This window comes from Lutjanus erythropterus, chromosome 22 (genome assembly GCF_056507025.1).
Source record: "Lutjanus erythropterus isolate fLutEry1 chromosome 22, fLutEry1.hap2, whole genome shotgun sequence".
Classification (NCBI taxonomy): domain Eukaryota; kingdom Metazoa; phylum Chordata; class Actinopteri; order Lutjaniformes; family Lutjanidae; genus Lutjanus; species Lutjanus erythropterus.
Window position 1 is genome coordinate 9,936,366 of NC_139338.1, and position 18,717 is coordinate 9,955,082.

Here is an 18,717-nt window from a genome sequence, read left to right on the forward strand (position 1 = left end):
ATGTTTATGACTTGTGGCTTTTTCTCTTAATTATGACATTTTATCTCATAATTTTGACCTTTTATTTCATATATCGTGTATTTTTCATATATCTATATATTACTTTTTTAATGTCAGAATTTCAATTGATCTTAGAATTTTGACTTTAAAAAAATCTCTTAATCATGATTTACCATGGAGATATTCTCTTGTTTTATTGACAAAAATGGGCTGATGATGGATGCTGCTTAGCACAGAACCAGTGATCCAAGTTTAAATCTCAGCTGAGCCTTAGGTTCCTCTTTGCCAAAATCTGGTCTGTAAACACTTAGTCAAGGAAGTCAGGTGGTGATATAACAGAAGAAACTGTTCTAAAACATTCAAAGTCATATGTATAGTGGTTCCATGGTGTAATGGTTAGCACTCTGGACTTTGAATCCAGTGATCCGAGTTCAAATCTCGGTGGAACCTACTTTAAAGCAGCTAACACGTTGCTGTTGTCAGTGGCACTGAACTTTGAAACTGTGATTCTTCAATTAAAATCAAATCATAGGGGTTTTGCTGCTATCAGTTTAATATGGATATGCCACACAATGGACCTTGCTTGGCTTGGCTGTCTGGACAAGGCCTCTGTTGCTGGAAGTAAATGGCCTAAGTTGCCATTTCCACATCTTCTCTAGCTTGTGATTCCATGGTCCAATGGTTAGCCCTCTGGATTTGAATCCAGTGATCTGCCTTAAAATTTTGGTGGGACCTGATTTTAAAGTAGCTTAGATGGGGAGAGTGTCATTCTGCAAATTCACTGCTAGATACCACTCAATCCTACACTCTGTTCTTTTGACACTCTGGATTTGACATTGCTATGAAAATACCAATCTGTGCGACCAGAGTGATGCTCAGGTCACATGCACTTTTTACATCTTCACTTTACTGTCAGGGTCAGAAGGAGTGTAATTGTTTTTGAGCTGTAAGATGCATGCATACTCTTACTGTCGCCATCAAAATCAGGTTTTGAACACAGAACTCAGAAATCAACAATATATGACACTTAAAACATATGACACTTCATGGGGTCTGCCACTTTTATACAGTCAACCAAAACAGACAAAGTAAAGACTGGCTTTATAAGTATGGTCTTTGCATTTGTTGCAGATACCACTGGTTCTCCTACATACTTGGAAGAGAGGAGTGAGGATGTTATCTCCTACACACTGCTCATTTCACAGAGAGCTGATTTTAGTTTAAGTGTGCGTTTATTTTTTCATATATGACCTTTAAATTAGGTTCCACTAAGATTTGAACTTAGATCACTGGGTTCAAAGTCTAAGGTTAGATTCCAGCCTGGAAGCTTTGCTGCATGCTATCCCATTTCTTTTCCCTGACTCTCTTTGGCTGTGACTATTGATTAATCTGTTGATTATTTTCTTAATTAATCAATTAGCCATTTGATCTGTAAAAAGGCAGAAATGTAAAAAAAAAAAAAAGAAGAAAAATGTCAATCAAGCCCAAGATAATGTCATCAAATGTCTTGTTTTGTCCACAACCCAAATATATTCAGTTTACTGTCATAGAGGACCAGAAAATATTCACATTTAAGAAGCTGGAATCAGAGAATTTTAACTCTTTCTTTTTCCTTACAAATTACTCAAACCGATTGATCAATTATTGAAATAGCTGATGAAGTGAATAAATGGCCCTCTGTATCCTAAGTGCATTTCTGCCACACAGTGGTGAGACAGTGTTTTGATACTTGCTTTTTACCATGTAGTACTTGTGGTACTATACTATACTCACTATTATACATTGGCATATTATCAGCTTTAATTCCAAACACTTTTTGTGTTTGTGCAAAATCTCATTAATTTCATTTGTCTGTGAAAGCAGCACGACAAGCAGAAGCATTCGCACTGATCATAGTGACGTCATTATGTTTCATAGCATCACACAGCGGTTCCATGGTGTAATGGTTAGCACTCTGGACTCTGAATCCAGCGATCCGAGTTCAAATCTCGGTGGGACCTGATTTTCGAACGCTTTCAAGTGAAGACAAACATACTGGCGTATTAATCAATGACAGTCTATAAGGAAAATACTACTCTGTGTTCACATCACACCATTGCACTTTTTCTTAACATTTTTGGACCGAAAAAAATTCCTTTCACTTAAAATATCGTGCCTACTGTATATTATACTACAGCTAAACAGTATGCTTCATGTTTCTGGAAATATTGAGGTGAGAAATCGGCACTGCAGCCACAGAAGCTTCCTGTCCTGTTGTCCCGAAAATGAACTGTAATAATGGGTAACATAAACATGCTAAAACGAGAGGTGTCTGTGCACTGTGAGATGACTTTAAGGCAAAAAATGCCGAGGAAATAAAATATATTGGTAGAACATTCACAGGGTCTCTGCAGGCGCTTAATCAGTAAAAAATCCAGTTCAGGCTGTAAAGTATGTTAAATACGTCTTAAACGGAATTATGATCTTAATGCACTAATGCATGCAATTAATTGATTGTTTTCACTTGACTATCGATCTTTTTTACAACAACCATTTTGACATGAAATAACAAACACGGGTGTTACTAATGATGCTAATTAAGGTTCCGTTACATTCAGGCCAAGCAGATCCTGGGTGCTGCTTACAGTGCATGTTGGCACACTGGAAAGGTTCTGCTACACTAAATAGAATGCGACCTTGTAATCAGTATCACTGGCTCCACACGTGTTTAACCCACTATTTCATATAAACATAGCTGCTGTGGAAAAGGTAAATTATACAGGTTATCATAAATAATGGATTATTGATTTAGACCAGACAACCCAGAATGCAGGGTCCGTACAACCGCCGGTGCAGAAGAAATTTAAAAAAATGAAACATATTTATATGTATCTACAAAATGTGTTCGTAAGACCATTAAAATGCCAGTAACATACCAGGTTGAACATGGTTGAACACGACGTCGCGTGCAAACGGAGTCTGTTTGGTCACGTTTGTATCTTTTAACTTACATAATGTTAATCCACATTTAATCAGCACCGGCTAGTTTAACAGTTTATCAAACTTTTGTGAGCGGTTTGTATTTTTCGGATTCCGCTTTCCTTTTTTTTTTTTTTTTTTCCCAAACTTTATTGAGTAAATAAAGCATGAGATGCCGATGCGACCTCTAGTGGCGGTGAACGTCGCTGCTCCGCGACCTCTAGTGGCAGGAAATGTAACAACATGTAGAATAACAAATCATAAATCAGATATTATGATATGATTTCATCAGCTTACAGCGATATCATATGTCAGGATGGCCGAGCGGTCTAAGGCGCTGCGTTCAGGTCGCAGTCTCCCCTGGAGGCGTGGGTTCGAATCCCACTTCTGACATCACACATTTTTCATTGACCATGAAGTGTACATAATACCTGGAATTCTGTCACACATCTACAAGAAAAAAGAAAAAAAAAAAAAAACAGATAGAAACATGTTTTATAAAATCATAGATTGTTGTCTGACCTGGTTTGCCTGTTTACACAATATGACACCAACAATCCACTAGAGGGCAGGAAAGTGTAACCCCCCCCTTCAACAACAGTCCCAATAATCTGAGCAATCTCAGGTAATCCAGTTAAATTCGATAAAATTTAAAGATTATATCATATTAAGAAGCGTCATCTAAACATTATAATATAATTATTACCACTAAAAGTCTATTTTCACTATAATTTATTACACTTATATTACACTGATATTACACATATTGTATTCATTTTTACATGCATAACTGTATTTATTTAATGTAAATGCATTTTACAGCTTACATAATTAGGTTTTCATTTTTTTTCTTCCATTACTACTACTTTTAAATAGTTTGATATAATTTATTGCCTATTTTGTTGTTTAAATTCTATCCTAATTAAAATATTTTAATACATGTTTAGTCATTTTCTGTTTATAGTATGCAGGGGGCTGCCACTGCACTTTATTGTGAACTTTATTGTATGACAAATTTAAAAAGCCTTGATTGAATACCTTAAATAAGAAACATGTACATGAGAAAGGAATGATCTGGTACATACAAATGATATTATAGTAGTTTAATATTTAGCAATTATATAAAAATATGTTTTTTTGTCAAGACAAAGCCAAGAATAGATATATAAATGGTGGAGACCCTTTATGAAAGATTAAAAATGACCCAATCACAAAGTGGAGTGACTGGTTTCTCAGTGTCTCGTTAAATCCAATAGATGGAGCTGTTGAGCCACGAGTGTTTCACTCAATCTTTGTTTTTGACGAGAAAAGGTGTAAAAACTGGGAAGACTTAAAAATTTAAACTTGAAAATTAGTTTTCTTTAAACATAGAGAGTTAAGAAAAGTTAGAGAACTTGTCTTATATTATATCCCGTTTGAAGCAGATACCTTTCATTTGAAACGCCATACTGAATTCTGTTAACAGGAAATACAAAATCATTCAGACATATTGCATTGATGCAAACCGAGCTTATTATTCATTTGATACTAAAGAAAAAAAAAAAACTATTTTACTTGATCTTGCTACTATTGAATCACTTTAAATTTTTAAATGAGTTGAGTCATTAATTTTGTTTATCCTGTGTTTCTCATAGTTAGTGTGGACGTCCAATTACGTAACAGATTATATCAAATACACCTTCTGACATGGACGGTATGTAACCAGCTTTTTTCCATGTGGCTATGGCTGCAAACACACACTGTAATGTGTTTCATATTCACATATTCAGTAATCATACTGATGTCAAATGTCTCCCTCATATTTCCGTGACGCGTGTCATGTACACAACTTTTAGCATTTTCTAAAAAGAAAAAAAATAATAAAGAAAGAAATTAAAATGAAACAATTCATATTCATATTAAATATAATGATGCCATATTTAACCCAGCGAGGAACATTTTTCCGATACCTCAAGAGCTGGTCGCTGAAGTTGCCCACAGTTTAAAGGCTTTTTATTAATTCGTAATTTCTCAATGGTGAACAGTTCAGTACTTTCTTAGAGGTTCACTTTTCAACAATTTGGCTCCCTTTTAAATCAAAGCCTAATTATTTTTTAGTTTAAAGAATTCACCAATCAATCGGTTGATTTGCTTTTTAACTTGCCACCCTAATTTCTGCATTTAAACAATTATTTATGTCATTTTTATTTTAAAATGTTATTTATTAATTAAATTAGTACTCTATTTATTCATTTATGAGTCACTGAGTCAATGAGTCATTTGCTCGTTCTCCAAAACCTTAGGTCTAACTGAGTTTTGTGAGCTGATTCAAAGATACCTAATTACTAGAGGCAATATGAATACTTAAAAAAACAAAAAAAACAGAACAGGATGGAGATTGTTTACATTTGTTATGTAAAACATTTTGTCCACTGACCAAAGTAAAAAAGGCAAAATATAAATAAAAAACAGTGATATTTCCACTGTGTTCCATGCTCCTTATACTATTATGTTCAGGTTTAAAATGACAAATAAACTGCTGAGATCTTGTCAAAATGTTATTGATTTTATGATTTCTTTCTCCGTATGCTAAAAGTGACTGTGTGTCTTGTGATTGGTCCATTTGTCCACCAATAGGCTTGTGCAGGGGCGCGTGCGGATTTAAATCAGAGGCGGTGCTTGTCAAACAACGCGTGAACTGATGGACTTGAGTTTCTCTCCGTCTTTCTGGTACAATTTACTGTGTTTTTCAGAAACAGCGGGCTGAAAGTCTGAACTGAAGCGACTCTGTAACAATGTTTGACTTGAAGAAGAGGAATAGTTTGACTCTGAACTGCAGCCGTGAGGCGGAGGAGTTCAGACGAGTGGCGGTGAAGCGAAAAGGCAAAGGTGCTGCGGTGGACTGCCACGCCTCACATACAGGTGAGCTGCCTTTCATTTAATGCTTCGGTCCACATTGTGTAAGAGACGTGCCCAGCCTTTTAAACAAATAATTGCTATCACTGAAAGTGGAAAATAAACTACCACACACACCTTTAACATTGCTGAGTAAAAACAAACAAAAAAACCCTACCTTTTCCATTGCATTCCGGTATGCCTGTAGCTAGACTGTATTTCCTCTTATATCTTAATATACACTATTCATATATAGATATGATCCATTAAGACACTGAGGTATTAATTCTTATCAAAATAATTATACAAGAAAATAAAAATTAATCTACATTCTAAGGAATTTTGAGCTGCAATAATTTATAATTATTATTAAAATCTCTGGTTCCAGCTTCTTAAATGTGAATATTTTCTGGTGCCTTTATTCCTTTATGATAGTAACCTGGATATCTTTGGCTTGTGGACAAACCAAGACCTTCAAGGATGTCACGGGTGCTGGAAAACACTTGATCAATATTTTCCACATTTTTCTGACATTTTGTAGACCAAACAAATAATCAATTAGTGGAGAAAATAATCAACAGATTCACAATGAAACTAATTGTTAGTTGCATCCCAGAAGGCATTAATATTTATGTAAATAACTGAAAAAAAAACTGCACTGGTGACCCAAAATGCATAAAAAGTAAGCAATAGTAACTATGTACTGTTTTTGCTGTGGTTACTATCAACACAGTGTTTTAGTGGATTTAGTGGCAAAAAAAGAATGGGTGTGAGTGATTATTGTTTGGGTGAAAAACTATCCAAATAAAATCTGAATATTTTTCCAATATTTCAGCGGAAAGCTGCCACAGCAACCAGATTATTAAGGCAGATATAAAGTTATTACCACATTCAGTAAATGAAAACAGTAACCCCTTAGCCTTAAACACTCACTAAGACCAGAGGAAATCTCATTTTAAAATGTCTTGCATTGAAAAATCAAAACCAGCAATGGAAGCTGTGGCTCACCCTGCCCTGTAAGAGGGTGACCGGGGCAGCTGGCAGCTGCACTATTGGCACCTGCTCGCCTCTTAGCTTGTTGGATTACTACAGTGAAATCTCTTTCCCCTGATTCAGCCTGGACTTTGCCTGTGTGTCTTGAGACCAGCATTTGTCAATCCCACTCCCACACATACACAAAGTCACTCTGTTCTCCCATTGAGGCTTTTTTATGAAAGAAGTGTGTTTGCTCCAATGGTACTGTCAGATGCAGGATTCAGCAGTGCCATCCTGCCTTTGTAATGCAAATCATTCTTTGGCTGGATGTGAGGCTTCTTTAAACATTTGCAGAAGCAAAATATGCCGTTCAAAGACTTTTTTTTTTTTTTTTTTGTAGCATGAAAATGACATTGCCCTTTTTGCCAGAGGTGTGTTGAAACTTTGAGACAAAGACATCTCAAAAGTTGAGTGTACTTTTAAAAAAAAAAAACAATAGACAAGAATCTTTTGGGATTCATTTCAAAAATAGTTGAAAACATCAAAGATCCATACAATTTATAGGGGTTTATTGGAAGAAGTGGAATTTAATATTCATAAGAATGTTTTCGTCAGTGTATAAATACTTTAAATAAGAACTGATGTGTTTTCGTTACCTAAGAATGAGCCGCTTATATCTACAAAAGGCAGGGGTCCTCTACCATGGAGACCACCATGTTGTTCCGTACAAAACCAAACGCTGAATATAAACAGGGCTTTTCACATTCTTTGTGGTCATCATAAGTTCTGTTACACGCTTGGAAGAGGAGAGTAAGATGAGATGTTTGCAATCTGCAAGCTCAATGCTAGATGCCACTGCATCCTCCACACTGGTCCATTTTTAAAAGAATATTTTGGGAAAGAGACATTCACTTTTTTGCTAGATGAGAAGACTGATACCACTCTCATATCTGTACTTAAAATATGAAGCTACAGTCTGCAGCTGGTTAGCTTAGCTTAGCATTAAGTCTACACTGAGTTTCTTTTCTATTCTGAGCTTCTTAGGAGTATGAATGTACCAGAACTTCCAGTATTCTGATTAAGCATCTTGTTAAAAGTAAGGTGTGTCAGTTTTAGTAGCTACTGCTGTTATTTTAATGTAAACACTGTGTAGATCCACACCAGGCAACGGACGGTGAAGCACCTACTGCAATGGCACCACAACTGTCATATCCAACCAGCTGAGATTTGTTAAGTTCTCCCAACATTAACATGACCCCCACATATGTTGTCTTAAGCTGAAACATAATTTCAGACTACAGCAGTTGTCGTGGCCTCTGGTGGTTGCTTAAGAGTGAGAAGTCAGTCATCAAAAAAAAAACTACTGCCTCACAGTTGTTTGTCTCCACCAACCAATCAAGTTACAGTTTACATCCATGTCTATTCAGACTCATACCTATAATGTAGTGAAGACTTTGAAGGAATTTAATATGGAACATACCACTGTATTGACCTGTAACTTTGAAAAAATGTGTTGAATTTATGTGAATACATTTGTGAATAATTTCCAGTAACAAACATACACTCTTCACATAAAGACTATTTTTATAGCGGGTTAGAGAGGACTGATGGAGAGCAGGACATTATGATATCATAGTGAAGACGACCTTTGACCTTTTAGACATAAAATGTCGTCACCTCATTATCATACCCTAATAGATATTTGTGTGTAATTTTGTCATAATTGGTTTATGAAATCATGAGTTATGTGTTCAGTGAGGCCACCATGACCTTGGCCTTTGATCACCAAAATCTAATTAATTAATCTTCAAGTCCAAGTGAACATTTGTGTTCTCAAGGTGTCCTTGAGATATCGCGTTCATAAGAATGGGATAACCTGAAAATATAATGCCTGTGGCCATGAAAACATAAAGGCATATAAGTCATTAGAAAAAGGTTTTTCAAGGCTTTAAAACAATTCCGAATCACAGAGGTTCTTCAGCATACAGTCATGAATGTGCAAATAATTAGGCAGATCGGTCCAGTAGTATTTGAGACAATGGACAAACTGTAGGTCCAGTCAGCACACACATGCACAGAAGCAATTGCATGATCCCCTCCCGGCCAAAATGACGTGATGAGGACATTGCTAGTCAAAAAAGACATATTGCAGTTTTATGTGCTGGACAGAGAAGGAGAAGAAATAAGCATGTTGTTGAACTATTCCTGTAAGAATTGCACGCAGCAAAGGGCCACATGTGGGAGTTGAACCCACGGCTGCTGCAGAGGACTCACAACATTAGTACATGGAGCAAACACTTCATCAACTGAGCTGCCAGGCCACAGAATTCAGACAAATTTCATTAAAAAATAACTCCAAACAATAATTTGATTATCAAAATACTTTATTTATTTAATGGTTATCATCTAATTGTTGCAGATCTACAATGCACACTACTTCAGTATTTTTTGTCTCTTCACTCAGACTCTAGAATAACAAGTGGTAGAAGTGGTAGTTGCTGATGAATAATGAAAAAAGCTGCTGCCTATAGCTGTAACCTTCAACATGCCTCTTTCTCTTTGTAATTGACTCTCAAGCTTTTGTGTTTCACTGAGATGTCAGCGCTGTCTATAAACTAGAAAATTCTGTGGGAGTGATGGGACTCAACTCATGTCAAACCCTGGCATAACTGGCAAAGGTTAGACACTGTGGAGAAAAGAGAGAAGTGAGATTGCAGAAGTATTGTATTATTGAGAAAGTCGGATTTAGCCATCTCCACGTGACCGACAAAGCAGTCACTTCAGCAGAGCCAGGAGGGAACAGGAGAGCTTTACTTTGTTATACAAGTAATGGATAATCTTACATAAGTTTGGAAATAAGCCGCTGGTAAGAACACTGTTTGAAAGTAGTAAACTGTTATGAAGTAAGAATATTAAGGCATGGATTTGAAGGAGTAGTGAAACAGCAGTGAATACTATAAATGTGTTTAACATGCACACTGTTTACTGTTTTGTGAAACTTATTAGATCAAACATGAAATGGATGTAAACCAAGAATAATTAGCTGATTGTACAAGATTGAGCCTGTAGGATTACAAATTTTAGCTGTCTTACTGCTACAGTTTGTGTCTGCATTCATTTTGTTTGAGGAAAAACACACTGTCTGCCATGTTTAATGTTAATGGAAGTCCATGATTATTGTTTGGCAGTCCAGAAAAATCCATATCCAATCAAGGCACTCTGCCTTTATTAGCTAAAGGATTATCATGAGCCGATAAAGCACCATTCATAAGCAAGGAAAAGGATTTTTTGACTCACAATTAGAATGCCTTAGATTTTTCCGGACTGCTAAATAATAACCATGGATAATAGGGCTGCACGATATGGTTAAAAAAATCATATTGTGATTATTTTGACAGATAGCAGTATGATTCATGATTAGTGGGAATGACCATTATGCAACATAATTTTCATTTTCACTGAAAAAAACCTGTTGGAAACATGATGATGTGACATTTGTTGGGGTGTGTACCAAACAAACATGTTTTCTTACATCTGCAGAACAAGATTTGCCAAAGCGTCTTTGCAGCACTCCAGTACTTAATTGTAATGCCCGTTTGTCACGCATTTTTCCTTCATCAAAATATTGCATATTTCAATTAGCTGTGCAGCCCTGATTAATAGTAAGCAGGACAGTCATTGTTTTTTCATTCTAAAACTATAAAATTTGGTAAAACAATTGGCTCTGAGGGCTGATAACAATTTAAAAAAGGGGATTTAAAAGATTAGTGACATTACATTAAGGTCAGTTTGTCATGTGCATGTAACATATTGTAAGTAGTCAAAGCTTTCTGAGGAACTTCTGAATCATACCCTTAAATTGGTTTCAATTTAAGAAGTGGTGAATTTAGTTTACCAGGACTCAGCAAATCCAAGGTCTGCAGCCAAGCCTAGTTCAAAGGTCAAAACCAGTACATTTTGTCAATGTAGTCAAGAAGTCCTCAGTTCCCAAATGTTTCTTGAGTGTTGTGCAAAGAAAATTTAATGCAACACAATGGTAAAAATGCCACAACCTTTTGGATGTTGCAGGCATCAAATTCAGAATGAGTATATATTTACAAAAAACAATAAAGTTAATCAGTTGGCAGATCAAAGTTCTTTGCACCGTATTCAATTGAGTGTAAGTCAGAGTTTTTGCAAACCATTCAATTCTGTTTTCATTTACGTTTTACAAAACATCACAACTTTTTGGGGGTTGTAAATTGAAATGTGCAAAGAACAATGGAGTTATTCATGGCTTTTCGGTGTAGTATATCGACCATCGGCTGCCCTGCTCTCTAAATATCGGCATTTACATCAAATTTACAATGATTTTGCAAGACATGGATTAGATTTTGTTCTTTTTGTAATGGTCCAATGGAATAAAATGACATTCTCTGTTACAATGTTTCACTCAATAGAGCTGCAATAAAGCCTCCAGTAAAATGTGACAGAAGAACTGTAAACAGGCAACATTGTCATATACTGTTACTGTTTGAACCATATATACATGTTATTCTCCACACGGCATTTCTTTCAGTAATGAGCAGCGTGGTGTGTGGCTCGTACAGCTGTGGCCACGCATGTGACACCGTCTGTGGATCAAAGTCTCAACTCGGTGCAGAGGAGGACGTCAAAAGAAGCCCAGCAAAAGGATCACCTTTCAAACCACAAGGTAGGCTGAAGTCTTGAAGCCTGTTTACACAACCTGGAAAAAAATGCTATCCATTCAAGTCTATTACTGTAAGTAGTGTGGTTCAAATAATCACTCCTTTTTCTATGAGATCACCACTTGTGGACTATACTGTATCTGCAAGACATTGTACTATCATCATAAAATAACTGTTTATGTCTTTGCAGTGCCTCCCAAACCAGCTCACCTCCAGAGTCCTCTGAGGCCAGGACAAGCTCAAGCCCACAGTCCCACCACAGGAAAATTACAAGTTAATGGCACAGAACAGCAAAGTTCTAACAGAGGTCATGGGGTTTCTGTCTCCTGCGTCAGCCCAGCACAGACTTGTCTCGGCTCCCCGAGTCCTGTCAGAGGAGGAGGGAGCAGTTTTTTGAATGGAGTGTCTGGAGCATGTATCAGCCCTGCCAGACACACTCAGGGGATTCCAAATTTTACAAGCAGTCCAATTTTTGGATCGCCAAGTCCAGGCAAAAGAGCCATTCAGAACTGTAGCCCACTGAGGGAAGGAGGGTACAGCCCCTCTAAGTTGTCTCCAAGGAACCAGAGCCCTCTGGCAGGAAAACTGCGAACCCCCAGCCCTGTACAGGGGAGGATGGGGAGCTACAGCCCCGCCAAGAACTCTAAATCCTGGCTAGGACTGCACAGAATCCCGAGCAGCAAAATGGAAGGACAAGAGAAGAAAGCGGGGAAATCTTTGAGTGTGCCTGACTTGATTGTTTACTTGGAAGAGAGCAGGTTTGATTGTTAATTTGGTCTTTCTGCACCATCTGAATACTGTCCCATAGCATGTATACCACTAATATATAGAATCCAGTCATTTCAGTAATTTCAACACTTTATTTCTGCAGGATTCCCACTGAAAAAGTTCAGCGTTCCCCACTAAAACGGCTGCAATCCCCCAACTGCACTGGACCAGTCATCACCATCAAAGCACCAGTTAACCACAGACTCAATCATTCCCAAAGTGAAGCCCACCTATCAAGTAGTGGCAAAGAGCATTCACAGCAAGTGAACGGCATACTGCAGGGGAAAGAATGCAAGGTATTTAATGTGAACGGAATAAATGACAGAGCGGAAGAAGGCAAAATACTCAAAGGACATGGCTCCAAGTTTTCCTGCCAGTGGAACGACCCAACTACAGAAGATGGCAGGATTCACAAGGAGTCTAAAGGTGAACATAATGATGAGGAGAAGATCAAGGAGAGAGCAGGAGGTGAGACACAAGATGACGAGAGCACAGAGCAGAAATTGTACAAGATAGCCCATGAGCTCCTGCAGACAGAGAGGGCCTACGTGGCTCGTCTCCACTTGCTGGACAAGGTCAGTGCAGTCATCTTTTTGTGGAAGTTTCAGATACTTGTTGGTCTTGAGGGATGGAACGTTTTATGTGCAGAAAATCAATAACTGTCAAGTTAATTTAAGCATCTCATCCCACTCTGACTCTCACCACAGGTGTTCTGCTCACGTCTGACAGAAGAGGCAGGTCGAGGCTCATTTCCTCCCGAGGTGATAAGAAATATCTTCTCCAACATTTCCTCCATCTACTCCTTCCATGGCCAGTTCTTGCTACCTGACCTGGAGAACTGCATCAGCCACTGGTGGGTGTTCATGTCATAAATACAAACAACATTTAGATGGTAACAGTGCCTTTTCAACAGTGTTAAAGAGAGAGTTCAGATATTTTAGAGTGGGGTTGTATGAGGCACTTATTAATATCGGTGTATTATCTACGAGAGATGGTGGTCAGCATGCAACCAGTTTGGAGAAGCAGCTGGAGTACCGCTGTAGGGAGCTAATAGCCCATTCACATGACATGCTTAAACAGTGTGTGAGCATGGTATTACCTGCTGATTTTTTTTTAATTTCAGCGCCCATATTGATGCGTGCAGTTCTTGGCAAAAATGCACGGTGAAAATGATTGACAGTCATATCGGCATTATATCCGCAACATGACATCTGTAGTTCAGCAAAGTAAAAAGCTAAGGCCAACAAAAAAAAGAATATGAATTTAAATGAACATTATGTTAAGAATATTTAGACTGCTTTACTTTGCCGTCAGACAGCCTTTTCTGATGGGAAAGCCAAATATCTCTCTTTTCAAAGTCACTCCATTGGCAAAAGAGTGATTTTTGCCTTGCATTAGAAGGGAGCTGCTGGCCTACTGCTGCCTCAGTCTGTTAGTTTGTTGCTGTTATTGTGTGACTTTGGTGCTGGTAAAATAACTCTTTTTGCCAGTGGAGTCTGGTGGCATTGGAGTGAGCAATATTTGGCTTCTGACCTTGATTTCCTGTCAAAAAAAGGTTGTGTGATACCAAGATGGAGCACAAAGAGTATTCTCTGGCTAAAATGCATTTTATCGCTGACCCTGCCTACTAGACCCTTACACCTTTGACCTCTATACAACCCTTTAGGTGCGAGAGCCCCGGCCTGGGTAATGTTCTGCTGCAACACGCACCCTTCCTGAGGATGTACGCCGACTACGTCAGGAACTTTGACCAGGCCATGGAGCTGGTGAGGACCTGGACTGAACGCTCCTCTGCCTTCAGAAACATCATCCAGGACATACAGGTAAGGCACGCAGCATATCATCAATTGTACCCATGTATGTAAACGTACAGACATCTGAGCAGAATGTTCTGTATAAATTGTCCTGTTTTTAGAGTCAGGAGGTGTGTGGCAGCCTGACCCTGCAGCACCACATGTTGGAACCAGTCCAGAGGGTCCCACGTTATGAGATGCTGCTCAGGGATTACCTGAAGAAACTGCCTGAGGATAGCCCAGATTATGAGTTTGCTTACAGTAAATATGCTTTATCTCAGTTTATTGATCCGATCATTATGTGCTGTTAGTGGCTTCATTGGTCAGTCTATCAATATCCTTGCTCTGAGTGTGCTTGTGTCAGATTTTTATGGTAGCTTTCTGCCTCATAAAGTGCCTGTCTGTCTCTGATAGGTCGTTATGTCCTTAATGAACCTCTTCCTTCATCTCCTCCCGCAGAGTCCTTGCAGACCATTTCCATGGCAGCCACCCACTCAAACAGCGCCATCCACAAAGCTGTATGTTACCATTACATACCACATCATTTACCATTAATTTTTTTATCCCTGTCACAACACATTAACTGTATTATATTGACAAAACTGATCCTGATATTGTGGTTTTCATCCATTTAATATCTAGCTTTTACCAGCAGATTGTATAATTGGAATACTGCAGCTGTAGTCACGCATCTAATCTATTTCATTGTAATATTTTGACAGAAATTAAACATTTTTAACACAGCTGCAACTAACGGTTATTTTCATCATTGATTAATCTGTCGATTATTTTCTCGATTAATCAATTAGTTGTATGGTGAGAAAATGGTGAGAAATGTTAATCAGTGTTTCGCAAAGCCCTAGATGACATCTTCAAATGTCTTGTTTTGTCCATAACTGAAAAATATGTAGTTTACTATCATAGAGATTTAAAGAAACAAGAAAACGTTTACATTTGAGAAGCTGAATTCAGAGAATTTTTATGTCTTTAAATAGTATGCAAATCTATTATCAAAATTGTTGGCGATTAATTTAATAATCTATTACTCGATTACCTGTTACAGCTCTAATTTTTAATATGTTTATAATTTTGTGATTTGCCATATGCAGCTATGATTGTGTCTGTACAGATCTGTTTAGGTGTTACTCTTTCTCTTCCTGCAGGAGAGCCTGAAGCGGCTGCTGGAGATCTATGAGATGGTTGGAGAGGAGGAAGTGGTCAACCCGGCTAACGAGTTCATCAGGGAAGGTCGTCTGCTCAAACTGGCTGCCAGGAACACATCCGCCATGGAGAGACACCTATTCCTGGTTAGAACACCGACTCATTTTTGTTGAAACTATGATCAATTATCTGTTAAAGTTTTTGAATGTGCATATCTACCCCCCTAATTTCCTTGTCTTTTACTTTTCTGTTATAGAGTAAGTCACAGGATATTTTATACTGTACAACTGCACTTTTTCTGAGCCACTTGAGCTAATATCTAAGTATGCTTCATAAAGGGAACCATGTAAATGATGGTGTATAACTTTTCTCTGCAGTTCAACAACTTCCTGCTGTGCTGCACTCCCAAGTTCAGTCTGGTTGGGCAGCGTTTCACTGTGCGCTGTAGGATCGGAGTGGACAGCATGCAGGTGCAGCAGACCACTAATGAAGACCACCCGTACTCCTTCCAGGTCTCTGGAAAGGAGAAAACCCTGGAGCTTCAGGCCAGGTGTGTGTACGTGTGTGTGGTAAAATTGGGCCGTACACACACAAATGCATTAAATATGATATCCAATTTCAATTGTACTTTATTCTTCTTTTTTTCAAGCTCTGACCAAGACAGAGACGAGTGGATAAAGGTAAGGTGTATTTTTATTGTTTCCTTTAACACATTGGTGCATTTTTCAGATTGGTGAAAAATGATACGGGTTTTCTGAAGCAAGTTTTATCTGCAGGTAATCCAGGAAGCCATTGACGTGTTTCAGAAGAAAAATGAAACCTTCAAATTGGCTTCCAAGGAGCTAAATATAGACGAACCAGTAAGTTTGGCAATATTCCAGAAGGGTTTGTATGTAAGTTATAATGTATTCACCAAATTCCAGTAAAACATCCCAGCTGATGTGCATATGTTTTCCAGACAGAAGAACTGGGCCGACGTGCCCCACGCTGGATCAGGGACAACGAAGTGACCGAGTGTATGAAATGCCAGGAACCTTTCAATGCACTCACCAGGAGGAGACATCACTGCAGAGCCTGTGGCTGCGTGAGTGACGAGATCCAAACACACAATACAGACCAAACCAAATTTCAGGACAATTTCAGTGTTAGTCGTTCTTCTGCTCCCCAGGTGGTGTGCTGGAAGTGTTCAGACAATAAAGTGGCTCTAGAGTATGACGGTAACAAACTGAACAAAGTGTGTAAAGCCTGCTACTCCATCCTGACTGGTCAGAGAGGGGAGAGGGTGGAGGGGAAGAAGAGACGAATGTTGGAGGTGAGCATTGTGTGTTTTGCAAAAGTTATGAAAAGCGTTTAGCTTTCAAATCAAAGCCAATTATACCCTTTGGCCATTGATGTTGTGGAGACCTGATATTTTGTTTTGCATGATCACCATGGATGATTTCAATTAATTTAGAAAAAGTTCTCGCAGATGCAACAAAGGCAACAGTGGATAAAGTTTTGTATATCCTGTATAGAAAATGGAAGTTTGTCTTTTTAGGAGCGTGAAATACAACATTACATGAATAGAAGTCTTTAATATCATTGTGTTTTCCTTGTGTGTTTATGTTCTTCCAGTCTGAGGCCCCTGCAGTGTCCAGTGACAGTGTGATGAGTGGCTTCTTGCTGTACGGTGACAACCCCAAGACCTGGCAACAGCTGTGGTCTGTTATCACCAGGACTGAACCTCCAGTCCTTTGTCTGTATTCTGCTTCACAGGTAGGTATCTCTGTGATGTGAAAATGACATTAATGTAACAATGTGGTGTACTGTATTATTCTTTATTGTATAAGAGACTGCTGCATTTTATTTTCAGACTTTGAGCAATGATGCCACCAACTAATCTGTTATTTTGGTAGGACTATCTGTAGAGGGTATACATGTGATGTTGTCATATGTCACAGTCAGCATCTGCAATCATGCACTCACATGAAAAAGGGAAACGCTGCTAAAATTGTGAAGGACTGTTGCGAAACCAGTTAGCTGCACAAACAGATTTGGAGTCGTTTGTCCGACAGCTAAAGGCTGTAGAGTACTGCCTCTCCTGCGTCCTTCTGTGAATGAAATCTAATACATGAATAAAACATTAAGTCCATTAAGTCCTTGTGATTTTGATCCATCACCTGCAAAAACTGCTGTATTAATTCTGTCCTGCTGAGACGGGAACTGTAGGTGACAAATTAAAGAATCTAATATAAAGTGTCCATTAATACCATACAAATCTACCATGTAATTGTAAATTAAAAATTCCACTGCAAATTATCTACCACATTTTGCTAAACACAGAGGTCCTTTCATAATATTCCTTTGCGAATTGGCATGGCAATTAATTTGGGGTCATAATTTTTTTCAACATCTTTTTGTCAGAGCAATTTCTAAATCACTTGAGGTCTTCTGTTAATAGTAGTCCCAAATGAATACGGCTAAACAGTCTAACATGACATTTTTATTTACCCCCTCTTAGAAGGAAGAGTCCCTCTGTGATGACAAAAGCTTGTTTTTCCATAAAAGTCTTGATGTGCACAGCTCCAATCTTTGCATCCACCACCTGCTTTTCTTTTCACCCCTCATATTTCAGGATGTGAAGCCTCTATCCTGTATACCTCTGCTGGGCTGCAGTGTGGAGGATTCCCCCCAGGAGCTCCAGGGTCAACCTGGTTTCTGTTTAAGCAAATCCAAAACAACTCACACTTTTTGCTGCGATGGCTTGGACCTCAAACAGAGCTGGATGACCGTTCTTAAAGCTGCGGTGACAGGCAGGATACCAGCTGACACACAACACGACATCACCACACGTGTTGATAATGGAAGAGCCTCTACTGGTGAGGAATTTATCAACATCGGTAACATGGAAAATCACTCAAATGTTTGAGATGATGGAAAGTGCTCACAAACATACAGCAACAGATGAAACCAGCCCATTGATGTTGAAGATGGTAGCTTTGAATTTCATATTCTGATAAAATGAATGAAATCTAGAACTGAAATTCAGGAATGTCAAGGTTGTTGAGACATAATAATTCAGACTGTTTCCCTTAGAAGTGGCAATGCACTTTATTTCTGAAATGGTTTATGGTAAAATAAATAAAGCGAAGGTGTTTTAACATGAGCCAGACTATCCCTTCAACTACAAACATGGTTGCTTCAGCTCTGTACAGGTCTGTCTAAGGTGCCATGCTATCTGGTGTGAAAATATGCTATGTTTTCTTACAGTGAATTGAACACATAATTGCATGAGGGTTTCAGTGATACACAGAGGCTCTGTGGGATCATAAATTGCCTTATAAAACACATTCAGCTGATCCCATTTCTTCACAGATAATGTTACAGCAATTGAATATTTACACTCAAAACAATTTACAGCTTAGCAACTAAACAAACTGACTTAATACATTAAAAAAATGGATAAAAATGATCAATGTAAAACAGAAAATGACAAAATGAGAACCTTTAGTTTGTTGTAG

At 38.2% G+C, this 18,717-nt stretch overlaps 1 protein-coding gene and 3 non-coding genes across 4 annotated transcripts; all 4 read left to right on the forward strand.

Moving 5' to 3' along the window:
- Nucleotides 1-378: 378 nt before the first annotated feature.
- Nucleotides 379-450, forward strand: trnaq-uug (transfer RNA glutamine (anticodon UUG)). The gene has a single exon. It is a non-coding gene; the product is annotated as a tRNA-Gln (tRNA).
- Nucleotides 451-1,928: 1,478 nt separating this feature from the next.
- On the forward strand, nt 1,929-2,000 carry trnaq-cug (transfer RNA glutamine (anticodon CUG)). The gene has a single exon. It is a non-coding gene; the product is annotated as a tRNA-Gln (tRNA).
- Nucleotides 2,001-3,268: 1,268 nt separating this feature from the next.
- Nucleotides 3,269-3,351, forward strand: trnal-cag (transfer RNA leucine (anticodon CAG)). The gene has a single exon. It is a non-coding gene; the product is annotated as a tRNA-Leu (tRNA).
- Nucleotides 3,352-5,732: 2,381 nt separating this feature from the next.
- LOC146306646 (FYVE, RhoGEF and PH domain-containing protein 4-like) lies at nt 5,733-18,362 on the forward strand. The gene is made up of 16 exons (XM_084711505.1): nt 5,733-5,859; nt 11,366-11,500; nt 11,686-12,253; nt 12,367-12,838; nt 12,971-13,116; nt 13,930-14,086; nt 14,179-14,317; nt 14,516-14,574; nt 15,220-15,363; nt 15,595-15,767; nt 15,867-15,897; nt 15,994-16,077; nt 16,176-16,301; nt 16,386-16,529; nt 16,832-16,972; nt 17,832-18,362. Exons 1-16 carry the CDS (start codon nt 5,733-5,735, stop codon nt 18,123-18,125), a joined length of 2,940 nt encoding a protein of 979 aa, XP_084567631.1. The 3' UTR covers nt 18,126-18,362.
- Nucleotides 18,363-18,717: the final 355 nt, after the last annotated feature.